Source organism: Rhineura floridana, chromosome 4 (assembly GCF_030035675.1).
Source record: "Rhineura floridana isolate rRhiFlo1 chromosome 4, rRhiFlo1.hap2, whole genome shotgun sequence".
Taxonomy (NCBI): domain Eukaryota; kingdom Metazoa; phylum Chordata; class Lepidosauria; order Squamata; family Rhineuridae; genus Rhineura; species Rhineura floridana.
This window is the reverse complement of record NC_084483.1, coordinates 185,260,622-185,280,855: the sequence shown is the minus strand read 5'-3', so window position 1 is coordinate 185,280,855 and position 20,234 is coordinate 185,260,622. Positions and strand designations below refer to the sequence as shown.

At 43.0% G+C, this 20,234-nt stretch overlaps 1 protein-coding gene across 1 annotated transcript in view; it reads left to right on the top strand.

Moving 5' to 3' along the window:
• The first annotated feature begins 863 nt into the window (after window positions 1-863).
• The window catches only part of LOC133384515 (solute carrier family 22 member 7-like), a 28,756-nt gene continuing 9,385 nt past the window's right edge, over window positions 864-20,234 (top strand). Inside the window, exons 1-4 of the mRNA XM_061626460.1 lie at window positions 864-1,241; window positions 10,172-10,275; window positions 15,312-15,466; window positions 18,910-19,078. Coding sequence (XP_061482444.1) covers window positions 864-1,241; window positions 10,172-10,275; window positions 15,312-15,466; window positions 18,910-19,078 — 806 coding nt within the window. The remainder of the gene's footprint in view (window positions 1,242-10,171; window positions 10,276-15,311; window positions 15,467-18,909; window positions 19,079-20,234) is intronic.

Here is a 20,234-nt window from a genome sequence, read left to right as displayed (position 1 = left end):
TTTTTAATGTTGAACAGAAATATCTGTTCACCATAGGTACATTCTGAAACCGCAAGGGGTTTTTTTGCCTATTAGTGAATTATATTTCTATGTATACACACACACAACGCTTCAGACACAGAAATAATATAGTTACATCTAAAACATTAAAATATAGTTATGTCTGTGTCTAACACAAAATTTTGTTAAGGGAGTAAATAAAAGGCAAGAAAGTAATACTTATATCAAGAGGGAGAGAGAAAGGAAAAACATATACAAATAAGATTATATATATATATATTGTTATATATATTGTTATATATATATATATATACACATATATATATATAATATAATACATATATCTAAAATGTCACACATATATTTGTCCCATCAAAGCCCCCTTAGGTCACTTCTTTGTGGGAACAGATCATTCTACTAGAAAAGGGGCGAGTGAGATTTTCCAGAAGAAAACGTTTGGGAGCAGGAGAGGGCCTATGGGCTGTTAGTGATTCTGGTCTGTTGTGTCAAATGTTGGTGACATGAACTAGTGTTTAACTTTGGAGACCAGAATTGGTAGAGCACTGTAATATATTTAATTTCCAGCGTGCTTCCTGGCAGCACTGAAGGTTATTCGTCAACAGCTAAGAGACATTGTGTTAAACATTCTCCTGCTCCCCAGTGCTGCCCTCACCATTTCTCCAGGACAGAGAAAGTGAAAGGTCCTTTGGCTCAGCCCCCACTGGTGAAGGGCAGAGTCATGATCTATATTTCAAAGTCCACAAAGACAATAGCACGAAAACTCATGGCATCCTGTTCGTGTGGAGCAGACGAGCTGTAGGGGTTTCCTCCTGAAGGATCTCAGACCCTATGAGCAAGCGAAGATGAACTTCGAAGAGCTCCTGCATGAGGCTGGTGGCTTTGGCAAATTCCAGATCTTCACCTTGCTTGTGCTCTGCCTGCCAAGGCTCTTCCTCCCTTTGCATTTCCTTCTGCACAACTTCCTGGCAGCCATCCCTCATCATCATTGTGCCATCCTGCATCAGGACCACTTTGCCAACCTCACAGAGGAAGAAGTGCTGCTCATCAGCATCCCAAGGGATTTGGGAGAAACCTTCAGCTCCTGTGAGATGTTCTCTGAGCCTCAGTTTCACCTCCTGCTTAACTCCACCCAGGAACTGACCAACGCCACATCTGTCCAGAGCTGCCAGCATGGGTGGGTCTATGATCAGTCTCAGTTCTCTTCCACTATAGCCACCCAGGTAAGCTTTCTGTCTTCCCTTTAGTTTTGGGACTATCTGAAAGTGAAATGAAGGAAAACAAAGGTCTCTTAAGGAATTGAGCACAGGTTGCTCAGGGCAATTTGTGTGTTTCTTAGGTACATAGGAAGTTGCCTTAATACTGAGTCAGACCATTGCTCCATCTAGCTCATTGTTGTCTAAACTGTCTGGCAGTGGCTCTCCAGTGTTCAGGCGAAGAGTCTCTCTCAGTCCTATCTGGAGATGCTGGGGATTGAACTTGGGACCTTCTGCATGCAAAGCAGATGCTCTACCAAGGGGCTACTGTCCTTCCCCTTCTTATTTATTTGTAAACATATTTGTGTACCACTATTTCATTTCAAAAAATATTAAAGCAGTTTACAGCAAATAAAAACCATATAGTAAAACCCATTAAAAATAGTAAAAACATGGTCAGCTGCAGCAAAGAGACATCTACTTAACTGCCTGCTTAGGCCTGGTGGAACAAAAGTTTTCAGCAGGCGTTTAAAGGTTAAAACAGAAGGCACCTGCTGAATCTCTGTTGGCAGAGCATTCTAAAGAACTGGGCCGATAACACTGAAGACTCGATTTCGTATTGATGTTAAATAAGCCTCGGCAACTCAGTGATCTCCCATCCAGCCATTGCTCATGACGGCCTTTAGTTCATCCTCTTAATTCTTATTCTCAGCTTAGTGAGACTGCATTCATTCCACCTTATCCTGAAGGGGGTATGTGTGTGTCACACAAATCCCCCCACTCATAGACAGAATGCATGGAGCGGGCATGCAAGCGAGCTCTGGCCTTGCTGCTCATGCATTTGATGTACATCAGAAGGAGTTCTATGTTCATGCTGATGTGTGGAGGAACTCGAGATCTATACAAGGAAGGACTCTGGCCCAATCGTGGTCCCTCCTTGCAAAGAGGACCTCTATGTCCACGACACTAGTATGCATGCAGAACAGGCATGGGGAACCTTTGGCCCTCCAGATGTTGCTGAACTACATCTCCCATCAGCCTCAGCATGATGCATGACCAATGGCCTGGGATGATGGGAGCTGTAGCTCAGCAGCTTCTGGAGGGCCAAAGGTTCCCCACACCCAGCGTAGAGCTTCTTCCAACACAGTCTAGTACAATGGTTCCCAAATTTCCCCCCCCCTTAGACCACTGGAAAATTGCTGAGAGTCTTGGCGGACCACTTAATCATTTATTTTGCCTGTTCTAGCAATTTTATTGCACTGTGATGCTGTATGATTTTAGATTGCATTTTTACTGCTTCTTTTATTTCTTATATATTGTATTTTAATGCATTACAATTCACATTTCATAGAATGTTATGCCCCACCCTCATGGCAGCCATTTTGTGACTGGTGCCCTCGGGTCTCTTTCAAAATTTGCCATGTGCCCCATGGTCCAAAAAGTTGGTGATCACTGATATAAGAAATACAGAAAGCAATAAAAAGACAGTTAAAAATCAATATGAATATTTAATGTTGTAGTCATGCTGTGGACCACCTACATGAAGCTCACAGACCACAGTTTGGGAACCCCTGGTCTAGCGCACAAACATTGGGGAAGTTTGGCTGCTAATGTAACAATACCAGGGGAGTAGGGTGGGACTAGCCTATTGGCCCCACAGCTCCTTCCACATGCTCCTCCTATGTGTTGATGGGGGGGGGGTGAATCCCCTTTTGTTTCTCCCTCCCTCCCTATTGATTTCCCAGTTCAACTTCGTTAGAGCAGGAGCCTGTCAGTTTTTGCCTTTGCAACTCTGTAAGGCACCATGTACAGGATAGTGCTGCATTCAACAATCCTAACTGCTTCCCATTAGCATTGAGGCCCTCCTGCTCATTCTGCTAAGAGGGGCTCTGGATGTCTGCCCCAAAGGCCCGCCCTAGTGGCAGCACTGGGCTCTTTTACACATCCTGCTCCTGAATAAAGGTTATTGTGTGAATGAGACCTTGCCGAGACATTTGCTGCCTGAGGTGAAGGACAAGATGGTGTGGCCCCCCCCAATGCACAGACTGGACTGGCTGTTGAATCTTATTTCAACATGGATAATGGGGCAGCATTCTCCACCACACCTGAGAGAAGCAGGCTAGTTTATGAGGTGTGGGACAGACCCTGCGTGGGACACACAGCTCTGTCACCCAAAGAGGAGAGCAGCAGTTGGGCTCAGGATGAACGGCTTTGGGGCTACCTCTGCTGTCCTTCAGCATCTGCTGCCTGCGGTAGTTGCCTCACTATAGCTAACAGTAGGGATAGCCTTGTGTGTGACAAAGTAGAAAGGTCATTTGTTGTTATGTGCCTCCAAGTCTACTACAACTTACGGCGACCCTATGAATCAGCGACCTCCAAGAGCATCTGTCATGAACCACCCTGTTCAGATCTTGTAAGTTCAGGTCTGTGGCTTCCTTTATGGAGTCAATCCATCTCGTGTTTGGCCTTCCTCTTTTTCTACTAGAAGGGTCATAGAATCATAGAATAGTGGAGTTGGAAGGGTTCTATAAGGCCATCTAGTCCAACCCCCTGCTCAGTGCAGAAATCCAATTTAAAGCATACCTAACAGGTGGCTGTCCAGCTGCCTCTTGAATGCCTCCAGTGCTGGAGAGCCCACCACCTCCCTAGGTAATTGGTTCTATTGTTGTCCTGCTCTAACAGTTAGGAGGTTTTCCTGATGTTCAGCTGAAATCTGCCTTTCTGTAACTTGAAGCCATTATTCCATGTCCTGCACTCTGAGATGACTGAGACTAGATCCTGGCCTTCCTCTGTGTGACAACCTTTCAAGTACTTGAAGAGTTCGATCATATCTCCCCTCAGTCTTCTCTTTTCAAGGCTGAAAGGGTCAGTTGCTGTTCTCTCCTCTTTCTACAATCTCCTCAAGTCTCTATTTCCTCTCTTCAATCTTCAGCTCTCCTTAGTCTCCAATCTCCTCAGACAGAGGGGCAGTCCCTAAGGGCCATGTTCCAGGCACCCCACAGGATAGATAGACTTCTACATTGGTGGGAAACTGGTTTAAACTTTCAGCACTTCCCCTAAAGATGATTTTGTGACAATACTGAGAATTCACAGGACAAGCATCACTTCATCATTACTGGAAGCCTCTGCCACAGTCGTTTCAAGATCAAAGATTGAGAGAAGATGTTGACCCCTTTTCTCTCTCACACCTTTCTGGATGTGTTAATTTCTGTATCACACTTCTATGTCACCCAATAACTGAAGTTCTCTGTAAGGTTTACAAGAAATGTTGAAACCATAAAGCAATACCCCCAAATTCTAACACAGAATAAAAACAGCACCAGACAAAACCAGAATAAAACTAGCAATAGGGGATAACAGCAGTTTAAAATATTTGAGGAATACTTCCTAAAAAGCCTGGGAGCGCAAAAAAGGATGTCACCTGGTAGCAACATGACCACAGCGTGCATACCTGGTGAGCCTCTCTGGGGAGGGCATTCCATAACCAAGGTGCCACCAATGAAAAGGAGAGTCACAGAAGATGACTTCAGTGAGTCCAGGCAGGTACGTATAGGAAAAGACACTCCTTCAGGTAATCTGGCCAAAGTAATTTAAGGCTCTAACGCAGGTTGGCGAACCTGTAGCCCTCCAGATAATATTGGACTCCAACTACCATGTATCCTAGCTGGCAAGACCAATGGTCAAAGATGATGGGAGTTGCAGTTCAACACCATTTGGTGGGTGACACGCTTACCATCCCTGCTTTAAAGGTTAATGCTAGCCCTTTGTGAAAATCTCTCTCTCTCTTTCATTGCCTCTCACACATGCACATTAGCTTGCTATTAGTTTGGGAAAGGGCAAGACCAAAGCAGCATCCAAGTTCAAAGGAGCTGGTTGAGGTAACACAGTGGTAAAGGAAAAGAACACTCTTCACATGCTCAAATGTGCTCTTTTTTATTATGTCTCATGTTCCAAGGCTCAGCTGTAGAGCACATGCTTTGCATACAGAACGTCCCACATTCAATCCCAGTTATCTCCAAACGGGAGAGGGGGAGAAATTCAGTTCCGTTTGCATTTAAAGGCGAACTTACCTAATTCACACTTTCAAAAAACAGTACATGAACCAAAACACTTCCATTCTGTGAAATTCACACTTCTCTGAATTTTGCAACGCAATTCTCCAGCCAACCAATGTGTGTACTAGGGTAAAGTGCAAATGCACATATTGGTAAGAATAACAAAAATGCATTATATCAGGCAAAATTGCCTTGCAACAATTTGTATACTAGGACTGATACGGAGATGTAGAGAACTGGATTTAAGATTGAGAAAATGAGACACTGGGAGAAACCAAAACAGAGATTTGCTCTTCTTTAGCTCCAGGTAAGGCTGGTCTAAGGTCCCTCCTGCCTTCATGGATTCTCTCCAGAACGTGTCCGTCTATAACATGCATTGGAAGTATTAAGGCTAGGACAAGGTGCAGGTGGATGACAAGTCTTTATTCAAGGTAGATGCTGTGTTTCTTCCAGTGCATACCTCTGAGAACAGGAGGGCTATCCGTGCTCTCTGCTTGGAGAATGTGCGTGCTGAGAATTATAAGACTATGAAGATGATTCATTAAAGCACACAAGGTGGGAACAGAGAGAGAGAAAACAGGACAAATAAGTCGGAACTGGAGTGAGAAAGCAAAGTCAGGATATGGTGGGAAGGAGAGATCCACACTAGAGAGCAGGAAGAAAGAGCATGGAAGGTCATCTCCTTCTCATTCCAAACTTCTCACGTTTACTTCTGATTGTCTTTTTTTGTCCTCTCTCTCCTGTATCAATCTTATCCTCTTTCTCTGCATGTTCTTCCTTAGAACTTTTGCTCTACAAGGAGTGGGGTCCTTTTGCCTTCTCTTATGGCTCACCCTCTTGGGGTTGCATGGCAATTGTGGGTGCCCCCTCTCTCTTACCCATTCATACACATCCCTTCTCATACATAATGCACACATCACTCTTTTTCATCTTCCGTCCCTGTCTAAACTCTCCAAGAAGAACACACACACAAATACACCCTTCCACACTGCAATAAGGTTTTTTTGGGGAAAAGCTTCCCGTTGGAGCCTTATAGGTACCAGTCTTCAACTAGTAAAACTCCAGATTACCCTACTTCCTGCCTGCATCTTCCACCCTTCTTTATAGATACCTATGACTGGAACACTTTTCCACCTGGCAACAGGCTCTCTGTTGTTATGTTCCATAGACACTTTTATTCCACCTTTCTCCCATAGACTCTCCTTCCCTTTCACTTTACTTTCCTCCCTCATCCTGTGTATGGAGGCCATTTTGGACTCCATGTTAGATCCTTGTATGGATTGTGGAATCCATCTTAGTCTTAACTGATTTTGAGATCTGGAACTGATTCTGAAATGTAATGAAAACCAGTGGAACCCAGTAGTTCTACCAACCCCTGTAAGTTATGTGTGAGATAATTCTTCGTGTCTTGAACAAAACCTTCCACGTTGTTCTTTGGTGGTCAATTTCTGCCTTAGTTGTTATTCTTCTGCCATCTCCGGAATATTTTCTCATCTCCACTTGGTTTTCCAGGACAGTCATCTCTATTTAAGTGACAGAGCCTGACACACAACGGCAGTCTCTATCCCACTGGTATAAAAGAGCCTGTCATAAGAACACAAAAAGAGTCCTTCTACATAGAACCAAAAATCTACCAAGTCCAGCATCCTGCTTCTTGCAGTAGCAAACCAGATGCTTCTAGGAAGCCCACAAGTGGAGAGTGAAGGCAATAGGCTCCCCCTCCTCAGCAACTGGTGCTCAAAGGTATACTGCCTCTCAAGAAGGAGGTTCTCTTAAACCAGATTTCTACCTGATGTCTTGACTAGGCTGATGGTTGGGGTTCAAAACATCTAGGATGCATCATGCTGGGGAATACTGCATTAAGCTACTGTGATTAACAGCCATTCATATAGGAAACATAGGAAGCTGCCTTATACTGAATCACACCATTGGTCCATCTAGCTCAGTACTGTCTGCACTGACTGGCAGTGGCTTTCTAGGGTTTCAGGTCAGAATCTCTCCCAGCCCTACCCAGAGATGCCAGGGATTAACCTGGGACCTTCTTTGTGCTCTGCCACTGAGCTACGGCCTTCCTTATAAACCAGATGTGGGGAAACTTTGGTCCAGATATTGCTGAACCACAACTCCCATCAGCCCTGGCCATTAATGCCAGCAACATCTGGAGGGCCAAAGGTGCCCTTTCCCTGGTTTAGACTCACCTAAGCTAGTGGTCCTCTGTTCTATTGGGAGCATTGCTCTCAATTGTGCTAAAGGGTACACTGGACAGCTCTGTGCCAGCTGAGGCTAGAAACTTCATAAGATGTTACTTCAGCAGCAGTCATCTTTGGACTGAGCCTTAAATTGGAGTTGCAGCTCTGTCTCACCAGCTAACTCTGCCTTCCATGAGAGGACCATTTCAGTTGTGGCTTCCCGTCTGTGGAATATACTCTCCAGTGAGGTCCACCAGGCGCCTTCACTGTAAAGACATACCTTTTCCCCCAGGCATTTGATAGACTGAGATGATGGTGTCTGTTATTACTATGCTGCCAAAGCTTCCTGTGGCTGCATGGGGATGTTGCTGTTGATGTGTTATGGTTTTGTTTTTATAGTATGGTATATTTGTTTTTGTTTAACATTGTTGGACGTTGCTTGAAGACCTTTGGGTATCAAGCAACTAAATCATCATCATCATATAAAGGGGCCCAGCCTGCTTTAGCAGCTGTTCACCCCAACAGAGTAGGGCAGACTGCGGTTGATTGGACCTGAGCCAGAGAAGGGCAATGCTAGCACCATATGCTCATCTTGCCGATGTGCTTCCAGTTGGTTAGCTGCTTCTGGGGCTTGCCCTGAGGGCCCTTTTCTGCTCCTACTCTGAATCCCTGGGCTCATCCCTTGAAGATGATGATTCTGGCTCCAGGGTCATGACACCATTGCAGCAGCAATCATTGCCAACGTCCACACTTTTCAGCACATTAACTTAGTGCTATGTCACCCCAGACACCTCGGCTAACCCCTTGAAGCTGTTTAAGAGTTAATGGTTGATCATTTGACGACAGACCTCATTCCTGGTAGATTATCTGCAACACAGAAAGGTCTGAGGGAAAGAAATAACAAAATCAAGGGAACATTCATGATGATGTAATTCTGGTTCACAGTGCTCTCCTATACATGACTACTCATAGGTGCAAGTCCCATTGAGTTCAATGGAGCTTACTCCCAGGTAAGGGGGAATAGCTCAGATTGTAGCCTATTATATTATTGCTTATTATTGTTGTATTTTTGATATTATTGCAGTTTTGATGCTTTTATTGTACCCTTCTTATTATGAAACCAATCAGCAAAATTTTGAACTGCAAACAAGAGTTGGTTTGTGAGCTTTCTTGCACTTACCTTATGCTCAGGAATTTTTCCACTTCTAATTTCTTTGGAAGTTGGGAATCTGGATTTTGATAGAACAATTTTGTAAAAGCGTTAGGGTGATACCACAGGATCCAGTGCATATAGCCACCTGCTTGCTGGTGGGGGCCAAGTGATCAGAGCATAAAACAGGCCTGCCATTGAAATCCATCAGCTTGGTGGGCAAAAGAGATAGGGCCTTTTCAGTGGTGGCCTTGTCAGTGTGGAATTTTCTCCTGCAGGATTTACATTTGTCTCCCTCTTTGACTGGGTTTGATCAGGCCTGGCTAATCAAAGCCGCTTGTAATTTAAGAAGGTTGTTGGTCTATAATTTTAGCAGCTGCTGCTGCTTTTATACATTTTTCTTGTTTCAAATTGTTTTTATGACTGTAAACTGCCTTGAGGAGTTCTTTAGTTTTGTTAGATGGTACAAAAGTCCCTAAATAAATAATAACAAATCATATCTTCCATTGCATTTATTAGAGAATTAGCAGCCCTTTAGTGGATTATAAACTTCAAACTTTAATGTGGTTAAGTCAGTAGAGTTGCCACCTTTTGCCTGGCAGCGGCTTAAAAGCATCTCTAAAGAAAGACACTCCTTAATATACTGAAAATGGAACTTACACCACATTCGCACCATACATTTAAAGCACTATTATACGACTATAGCCACTTTTCCCATGGTAGTTTAACAATCAATCTCTCTTCCAAGGGAACTCTGGAATTGTAGCTCTGTAAGGGAAATAGGGATCTCCAAACAACTCTCAGAACCCTTTACAAACTACACTTCCCAGGATTCTTTGGAGGAAGCCACAAATGTTTAAAGTGGTATAATAGCGCTTTAAATGTATAGTGTGGATGTTGCCATAGTTAAGAATGAAACACATGCAGTTAACACCTGGGTGGTCCCAGCTCTGGCATGTTTGTTAGCAGGCCCGGCACCACTGGATAGCAAGGTTGGGCCCTGGCTGAGGGCCCCTGTGGCCCAGAGGGGCCCCTGCAAGGCCCCTCCTTAGGGTGGGAGGGTGGCTCATTCCATGATCCACAGCAGTGTCGGATCCTGCAACCCACTGCTGCTGCGGATTGCGGAGTGGGAGCTCCCAGGAACCCCCCTCCATACAGGCAGTGTGGGTTTCAATAAGCCTGCCTGCACACCCCACTTACCTCTCCCATCAGTGTGCACGCTGTACGTGCTGTGTGCACATGCCTGCCACCACCCAAGATGGCAGTGGAGGCTTTCCAAAGGGGTTGATGGCAGGCATGCGTGCTATGAGTGCACGTCATGCACACTGACACACCTCGGACCTCGAGGAAACACCTCAGACAGCTCCTTGAAAGTTTGGACTAAAACCTAGAGCAGATTCAACTGCCCCATTGAAACAGAGCCACTAGCTGCCTGCTGGAAAGAGATAGCAACAACACAGTGCTGGGCTCTGCTGCAAGCAAGCTGGGCTTTTCTGTCAAGAAATAGCTAAAAATGGGCTGTCTGCAGGTATCTTAAGTGTTGCTCTGGCTCCTTTGTTTCAGTGGGACTTGGTCTGTGAGCAAAGAGACTTGAACCATGCAGCTGCTACCTTCTTCTTTATTGGCGTCATGCTTGGAGCTGTCATCTTCGGCTACTTGTCAGACAGGTAATTTTGTTCCACTACCTCATTATTTTAGTCTTTTGTACTATCTTCACATGACAGACACATTTTTCTCCCCCCCCCGATGCAATACATTTGATTGCTGCTGTCCGCGGCAGCCTTCCCCAACCTGGTACCTTCCAGATGTTTTGGACTCCGACTCCCAGCATTCCCAGCTAATATCACCAATGATGAGAGATGATGGCAGTTGGAGTCCAACACATCTGGAAGGCATCAAATTGGGTGAAAGCTGGTGTATAGAACTTCCCATTGGCGTGATGAGTTAGCTTACTAGGCCAGAGTTAACATACTAAGAATGGAGAAGACCACCTTATGCTGAACCAGACCATGGCTTTGAAATGTTTTTAGATTTTCTTAGGGACAGGGAAGAAATATGATTCAGTTTGCATTTAAAGGTGAAGTTAACAAATCTGCATTTTCTGGAACAATATGTAAACCAAAACACAGCCATCCTTCTGTTGTGCGCCACTCCAATCTCCAAGTGTTGCGAGACTTCCAGGGGTTCCTGAACTTACCAGGGTTTGGTTTCCGTGGAAAGAAGGTCAGTGGAGGCTATGGTGTCTTATAGGATGTATGTTTTTTATTTACACATATTCATAAGCCTGAGCTTAAGATGGAGGGGTTCAATAGCAGTCCAATAGATCTTGCTTTTCCATCAGGCTTGTAGTGAGGCACCCCAAAGCCACAGTGCAGAGAGCAAGCTTCTCTGTGTGTCCCTAGTTCCCCACTTCCAGCCTCCAGCCAGGTGATGGGGAAAGGGCCTCTCTCCTGAAATAATCCACATTGCCTCACTGGCAGATTCTTACATTTGTTAATGGGGGCACTTGACAGACCCATTAGCCACTTTTTGAGATTAGCAAAGGTTACTAGTCTTACCAGTGGAGCAGGTTTCTTCCTTTGCAGGTTGTATCTCTTACAGGCACACAATTATAAACTAAAAAGGGTCTCATGGACATCATCCAAACCCACCCCCACAATCCTATAACACTTCAAATGCAATGCAGTTCTCCAGCTAAGTAATGTGTACAGAAATGGATATACTAGGGTAAAGTGTGCATAAAATGCATACGTTAGTGAAGATAACATACAAAAATGCATCATATTAGGGGGAATTGCTTACAAAAACTGTATATTAGGCAAAATTGCACACAAAGCTGGGCTCCTACTGGGAGGAAGGGCGGGATATAAATCTAATATATAAATAAATAATACATAAATTAGGAGAAATTCACACTAAAATGCTGATGAATTTTCATGAGGACTCTAAAAATTACAAAATGATATGGAGAACTGAACTTCAGGCTGGAAAAATGAGAGACTGAGAGAAACCGAAAGGGCAGATTCACTCACTCCAATTTTGCAGTAATCTGTTTTCAAAAGTACAAGCATCACAGTGTGTGAGGGATATCAAATGCAAATGCACAGGCCACAGCAGATGTACGGCCATGAGTCAGTCCAGACTCATAAAATCCTTGATTCTGGATTTTGCAGGACTGGACTGCACCCATTTCTCACTCAACAACCAGAGTAAGCAAATTACCTGGTTTGCATGACAGAAAATAAAGGGTTGCCAAGTCAGAAGCGTCCTAAATCCTGAGATTTCAGGGGTGGGCCCTAGTTATGTCATTAAGCATGATATATTAAGCATCAACCACAGTTGCTTGGAGCATACTGCTCAAACAAAAGAATTCTTTGATTGGAAATTATCATAGAAACCTTAGTAAATGAAGGTGTTCTGAGGTCCAGCTGAAGTGATGGGATCATTCCTTCTCACCTGTTTAGGCAGCCTGGGTAGGGACTATTTAATCTAGCCTACTTGCTTCTGGCAAGAAGGGTTTAAGTGCCCTCAGGCCAGGCCAGTCACCGGAAGACCATTGTAGGGAGAATGGAGCCTAGCGTTGTGGAGATGTTAGATGGGAGCACTCAGGAGTAAAGAAGGCTGCAATTCTAAACACACTTACTAAGGGACTAAGCCCCATAAAACTCAACAGGACTTACTTCTGAGTAGATATGATTAGAATTGTGCTGTTAGTAAGGCTTGACTAGGGATCTTCTGCAAAGATATTGATATTAAAGCAGGGTTGGCAATCCCCTGCCTGTAATGCCCTTCCTGCCTTTTTACATGGCTGCTGAGAATAAGAAGATTCTCTACCCTTTCCTGCCTATCCTGTGGACTGCTATAAACTCACTTTGACAGCCAACCCAATTCCAGTGAGCAATAATTGACAGAGAGAAAACACACATGGTTTGGTCTACCTTCACAGGCAGTAGCTTGGGAACAACTGCAACTGAAGCCACACTTCTCAGTACGTGAATTCTCTTTTACCACTATTGGGCAAGAAACAAACCATTATGCAAACGACAAGGTGCATCATCAGTGGGTTTAAGGGGGTTGAACTGAGCACATGGAAACACTGTTATTGCATTTACAGATGTAAGGGAGTGGGGTCAGAGGTAAATGAAATGCAAATAGAAAAGAAAAATGACAGTGATGATTCCCTAAAGCAATACCATACCAACCACAACAAGGTTCCCATGAGTAAGGCAGAAAACTCAGCATCCCACAACCAGTCAAGGTTCCTAACCAAAAACCAAAATTAAAAAAGTCTGGCAGCCAGTCAACCAAGGTCTCCATGCAAGAAATCCCCATGCAGCACAACCTGATCTGGCAACTGCAGTTAGTGCAGAATGCTGTGGCACAATTGCTGATATGAGTGAGACTCTGTCAGCACATAATATCTCTGCTCTGAAATCTGCACTGGTTATCAATCTGCTACCAGGCCACGTTCAAGGTGTGCTTTCCAAGTTACGGATGCCACATAGCACTTGTTCTGCTGTTATAAGAAATCAATCCTTTAGTATGCTAACACCTACACTTTGGAAGTCCCTGCCTATTGGCATTAGGCCGGCACCTTCATCGTATTCTTTTTGACACCTGCTAAAAGCATTTCTTGTTTAGGAAAGCCTACCTAGGCAGGTAGAAGCTATTATGCTTTTTATCTGTTATTAACTCATTGTTGGTTTTATTATTTTTAATGTTTTTAAATACCTGTCTTTAACTCTTTTTGCCAATAATTTTATTGTTTTAATTCCTTCTGTAAACCTCTTTGAGTTTTTTTACAATAAAGTGATTATAAATGTTGTAAGTAAAATGCATAAATAAATTTCAGAGTCGCTGTGGCCCTTGGGTCTCTTTCCTCTTTTAGGAACAAACCGAGTCAGGCCATTTGGTACTATCTAGCTCAGTACTGATGACATGGACTAGCATTGGCTCTCCAGGATTCCAGGCATTAGTCTTTTGCAGAGATTGGACTTTGGACCTTTGCATGCAAAACATATGCCTTACCACCGAGCTACAGCCCTTCCCCTGTTTAAAAATTAGCTTTTAAAATCGCTCTTTTCAATTCACTAATGAATGCACAACATACCTAGGGCAGATCCACAACATGTATTTAAAGCACATTCAACATACATCTGAAGCACATGATTCCCACATGATTCCTACCGCACATGATTCCCACCGCAGAATCATGGGAACTGTAGTTTGTTAGGGGGGTGGGAAGTATAACTGTGAGGGAGAAACTACACTTTCCAGGATTCTTTGGGGGAAATAATGTGCTTTAAATGCAAGTTGGATGTGCTTTAAATGTATTATGTGGATCTTCATTATTTCATAAACTCTGCCTGCATATAAATCAATCTAATTATATTTTAAAATGGAAATCAGCTACAATGTTTACTTACTGACCATGAGCTATTCACCATCTCTCAGCCTAATCTGCCCCTCAGGGTGAAAACAATGGAGGGGGGGGCGTGACCACCCCAAGCAAGAAGGCCACCCTTAAAATGTAGATGGTATAATAACTTACAACCACAGTGTGAAATCAGATACATATTGAGACACAGGATGAAGAAATATTTATATAAGCATGCATGTCAAAGATGTTTATTATTTACACAACCTGTAAAGATATTTATAGTGCAATCCTATGCATGTTTACTCAGAAGCAAATCCCAATGTATTCAAACAGGGAAGCGTACATAGGACTCCAACCTCAAATGATAAGGAATGTCACTCACCCAACCCGAAATTCAGAATCATGCTACTTTCAGCTGTTTTACACCTGTTTTATGGCTATTGGATTTTAAAGGGATTTATTTTGTTTTGTAAGCTGCCTTCGTTTCCAACCCTACCTCACAGGGTTGTTGGAAAGATTTCATACACACACACACACTGGAGATGTAAAATACATATACCTTATATAATCGTTAATTGTCAAAACAAGTTGCTCATAGCAGAACATTTTTTTAACAAAACCAGTATTAATTTCCTTTCAAATAAAAGCATTGAGCTTTGGGTAAAGGGTGGGTAATAAATTCTAATTCTAAGAATAATTTTAAGTAAGCCCTCCTTAGTTCCTTAAAAAAAAAAGGATTGGAGGGGGAGAGAAATATTTACAACACAATCCTTTGTTATTAGGGTTGCCGGGCTCAGGGCCTGAGAATGATTCTGTATCTTTAAGAGAAGAGAAAATTCAGCCAAGTGCAGGTTTTCTTACAACACTGTAATGGGAAAAACCACAAGGTGGAATTCTCCGTCCCCCCTACCCAACTTGTAAAGATACAGAAGACCTCTTGGTTGCCAGGCCCAGCCTCCAAGAGGTCTTCTGTATCTTTACACGTTGTGCAGGGGGAAGGGAGAATTCCACCTTGTGGTTTTTCCCATTACAATGTTGCAAGAAAACCTGCACTTGGCTGAATTTTCTCTTCGCTTAAAGACACAGAATCGTTCTCAGGCCTTGAGCCTGGCAACCCTATATTATGTTCACTCAAAAGTCCCATTAATTTACAGCACACTCTTTTTGCCTTCCGGATACTCCACACTTTTTTTTTTGGACAAAAACAGAAATGCAGGGCAGTTCCTTGCAAGAGTCAGATACTCTCATGAAGCATGGTAGAAATCTGTGGGGCAGCTCCCCATCTTTTGTCATGTAGATAATATTTTCTCTGTGGTATGGCAGGTTTGGTCGGAAAACCATGCTTCTGGTGTCGTATGTGTGCACCCTGATCTTTGGGATGGTGAGCTCTGCCTCTGTTACATACAGTATGCTGGCCGTCACACGGACCCTGACTGGGATGGCGATCTGTGGGCTCTCCCTCATCGTAGTGCCTCTGGGTAAGCACAACAAGAATTTCAAGGTAGGCATTGAGAAACTGTAGTGTACAGAAACCTTTGCAGAAGTAAGGTGCAGGGACCGAGAACATTCCAAATGTCCACAATTCCACCTTGCAAATTGGAACTTTGGAACCCATCACGGAACTGGGCATGTTAAGAATCTCCTAATCCTGCAACAACAAGAAAAAACTAAGGTTCTAGTCCTCATGCCTTGGAAATGTATAGGCAGTGCCTGAACAATGGATCTGAGAAACTCAGGAGGCAATGGGAAGGGCTTTGATGCCCTTTTCCCTTTTCCAGTGGTTGCAACATCACATATCTTGAACCATCTTTGAAAAGTGGGTAGAACAAGGGTATGTTGAATCAGAATCTGAATGTGTGTGTTAAATCCATCACAAGACAATTGTAACATTCACAAATCCACTGCAAATCAGCATGTACTGACTTATAAAAGCAATGAGACTCTGGATCCTTGCTATGGCAATTTTCAGGATAATTTTCACTGGGGTGCCTGTCAAAGTGATCCTTTAAGAGAGGAGTGCACAGACAGGTGAACTGGAATCTCCTGGTTGATTTGCAGTAAATTGGCAAGAGATTCTAATTCCTAGTTCTTTAAAAATAGCAGAAACGAAAGGTTCTTTTTTAACAATAGCAGTAACAAAAGGTTTTCCCCACCTTCTTCTAAATTAGACTGCTGAAACTAAGTCCACATCTGCACTATACATTTGAAGCATTATGATACTACTTTAAACAGTCATGGTTTTCCCCCAAAAACCTGGGAACTGTAGTTAGGGTGCTGAACAGTGTTAGGAGACCTCGCAGAGTAGTTTAACAATCAATCCCTCTTCCACAGGGAACTCTGGGAGTTGCAGTTCTGTGAGGGGAAGGGGTCTCCTAACACCTCAGCTCCTTTAACAAACTACAGTTCCCAGGATTCTTTGGGGGGAAGCCATGGCTATTAAAGTGGCATCATAGTGCTTTGAATGTATAGTGTGGATGTGGCCTAAGAAAAGGCCAAACTAGGCATGATGCTAGTTTGTCAACGATTTTTAAATCTGGTTGGCCACTGTGAGAACAGAATGCTAGACTAGATAGGCCTTTAGCCAGATCCAACATGGCTTTTCCTAAATTTAATACTAAGTGGTTATTAATAGATGGTCTACATTGAGGTGGTTCTGACATCTGCTTAAAATATGTCTGTTTACAAAGGCATTTGAGAATTGTGACTGATTTTATGCTGACCTGGTGGTTTTATTGCTGGTCTATGTATTCTGTTTTTATTGGCATTGACTGTTGTTTACTGAAGTTTTACTCCTAACTAGGGTTGCCAGGCTCAGGACCTGAGAATGATTCTGTATCTTTAAGAGAAGAGAAAATTCACCCAAGTGCAAGTTTTCTTGCAACACTGTAATGGGAAAAACCGCAAGGTGAAATTCTCCCTTCCCCCTGCACAACTTTTAAAGATACAGAAGATCTCTTGGAGGCTGGGGCTGGCAACCAACAGGTCTTCTGTACAGTATCTTTACAAGTTGTGCAGGGAGAAGGGAGAATTTCACCTTGTGGTTTTTCTCATTACAGTGTTGCAAGAAAACCTGCACTTGGGTGAATTTTCTCTTCTCTTAAAGATACAGAATCATTCTCAGGCCCTGAGCCTGGCAACCCTAACTCTTACCCTCCTTGAAATCTTTGGATTAAAGGTAGAGTATATAAACTTTAAATAACAATAAAATAAAATAAAACTAACCAACAGAAATCTTAAAATAAACAGAAATAAAACACACTATCTAAAACAGGTAAAGGCAGCTAAATCTAAGAGAGCAGACTGAAATAAACAGTCACAGACCTTAAAAGCACAAAATAAATAAATTTTAACTTGGTATTGAAAGGATAACAGTGTTGGAAACAGTTTTACTTGTAAGAAGGGGTTGTTGTTGTTGTAATGTGCCTTCAAGTCGATTACTACTTATGGTGACCCTATGAATCAGCGACCTCCAATAGATCTGTTGTGACCACCCTGTTCAGATCTTGTAAGTTCAGGTCTGTGGCTTCCTTTATGGAATCAACCCATCTCTTGTTTGGCCTTCCTCTTTTTCTACTCCCTTCTGTTTTCCCAGCATTATTGTCTTTTCTAGTGAATCATGTCTTCTCATTATGTGTCCAAAGTATGATAACCTCAGTTTCATCATTTTAGATAATTCTGGTCTAATTTGTTCTAACCCAAATATTTGTCTTTTTCGCAGTCCATGGTATGCGCAAAGCTCTCCTCCGACACCACATTTCAAATGAGTTGATTTTTCTCTTATCCGCTTTTTTCACTGTCCAACTTTCACATCCATACATAGAGAGCGGGAATAGCATGGTTTGAATGATCCTGACTTTAGAGTTCAGTGATACATCTTTGCATTTGAGGACCTTTTCCAGTTCTCTTATAGCTGCCCCCCCCCAGTCTTAGCCTTCTTCTGATTTCTTGACTATTGTCTCCATTTTGGTTAATGACTGTGCTGAGGTATTGATAATCCTTGACAAGTTCAATGTCCTCGTTGTCAACTTTAAAGTTACATAAATCTTCTGTTGTCATTACTTTAGTCTTCTTGACGTTCAGCTGTAGTCCTGCTTTTGTGCTTTCCTCTTTAACGTTCATCAGCATTCATTTCAAATCATTACTAATTTTGCTAGTAGTATAATATAGTAGTCTGCATATCTTAAATTATTGATATTTCTCCCTCCAATTTTCACACCTCCTTCATCTTGGTCCAATCCGCTTTCCGTATGATATGTTCTGCGTATAGATTAAACAAATAGGGTGATAAAATACCCTGTGTCACACCCTTTCCGATGGGGAATCAATCGGTTTCTCCATATTCTGCCCTTGCAGTAGACTCTTTTCCAAAATATAGGTTGCGCATCAGGACAACCAGATGCTGTGGCACCCCCATTTCTTTTAAAGCATTCCATTGTTTTTCATGATCTACACATTCAAAGGCTTTGCTGTAATCTATAAAGCACAGGGTGATTTCCTTCTGAAGTAAGAAGGGGGGATTTCCCAAATAGGGCACCACAACAAAGAAGGCACTGTCCCATTAGATTTTTATCATATTAGGCACTCTCCTGTATTACAGATGAACATTACATCTCTAACTGGCTTCAGTTCCATCTATTTTGCCTTGCAGCTGCTGTGTGCTTATGGTCCCTGCGGGGTTTGTAAAGAGGCTAGTTTAGAAGTGGTGAAAAGGCAGGTCTCCACCAGAAACGAAAGACTACCTAGTTGACTAGTCTCTTCTATTGAGCATTGCTCCCTGACTCCAAACATATGCGCTATGCTAAAGGATGCTTAGATGAAGGCATGCAAACAATGGGTCTGCACAAGAAGATCTTGGTCTGGCCTATTTAGGCTCTTGAATGATGTGTGTGTGTGTATGCTAACCTCTGCTTCTATGTTCCAGGCATGGAATGGGTAGACATCCAGCATCGCACTGTTTCTGGGATCCTAACCAGCCTCTTCTGGAGCTTTGGAAACATGCTTCTCGCTCTGCTTGCCTACCTGGTGCGAGATTGGCGTTGGCTGCTCTTTGCTGCTACTTTGCCTTGTGCAGTGGGCATTGTCTCTACATGGTGGGTGAAATGAACACTGCATGATTGCTTGTGGTACATTTTCCTGAGAGCATCTTCACAGAACGAGTTAGTTCTTCAGCCAACCTTTTAGTGGACGTTAGTGTCAGTGCTGATGCTTAGTCTAACTGGACTTGTATTTAGCACTTCTGTGATGCTTCTAGGTTTGTTTTAATTTGCAGCCTGCTCCAGAGTGGTGGGCCCCTCCAGACATCCTTTTTATTATGCATTCATGATTATTTGTGCTCATGATGCTATTGGGGCAGTCACATGCAATTCTGCTTTCAGTACTGTTTTCCGCCTGCGAATGTTCTGGGCTGGTTGCGTGGCCTCATGTCCATGTTGCATAACTTCCTGCTGAAATACCATACCTTTTTATACCACAAATGTTCTGGTTTATTTTTGTCCCACTTTTGTTGTGCTATAGCCCTTCTAGACAGCAATAATGTGGTAATACCGGGGAAGCACTGCAGAACAAACTAAAGCAGAATAAATCCACCATGAATGCACAATTATTGTGTCAAGAATATGCTGCGGAATACACCTGTAATAAAATACCAGTACTCTGGAGGGGCCTGTATTTGCAATGAAGAGCATGTCAGAAAGGGTTCTTTGCAATAAAATAAAAGAATAAAGTAAACCATCTTAGCTGTGAGGAAACAGCCAGCTTGTCCTGAATTCTGGCCATGTCATCGTACCATAATGAGATGGATTGTGGGAATCCACAGCATGCTCAAGGTTCAGCCTGGCTTGGGGGAGCCCAATAGCATAGATTCTGTGTTATGCTTATCCCACTTCTCCAACAGGTGAGGTTTCAGGTGTGCAACACCTACTCGTGGGTTTGATTTCCTAAGAGTAAAACCATTGGAGGCTTATGGTATTTATTTGCACATATACAGTGTGAACATAGGTGGAAGTTAAAGCTTATTTATTTATTTATTTATTTATATATACGAATGAAATTGTGATTAACCAAACAGAGGTTTTTATTATATTAACAAAATGTTTCAGCTTCCGCCTTCATCAGCTGCCAACATACAAATGCTGTTACCAAGGTGGCAGTTATAGAGCTTTGAGGATGGAATGCTCAGAGGGGCTTCATTTGCAGAAGCTAAGTAGTGGTGGTACTGTCCTCCAGGTTCAGGCCATGTGGTGCCAA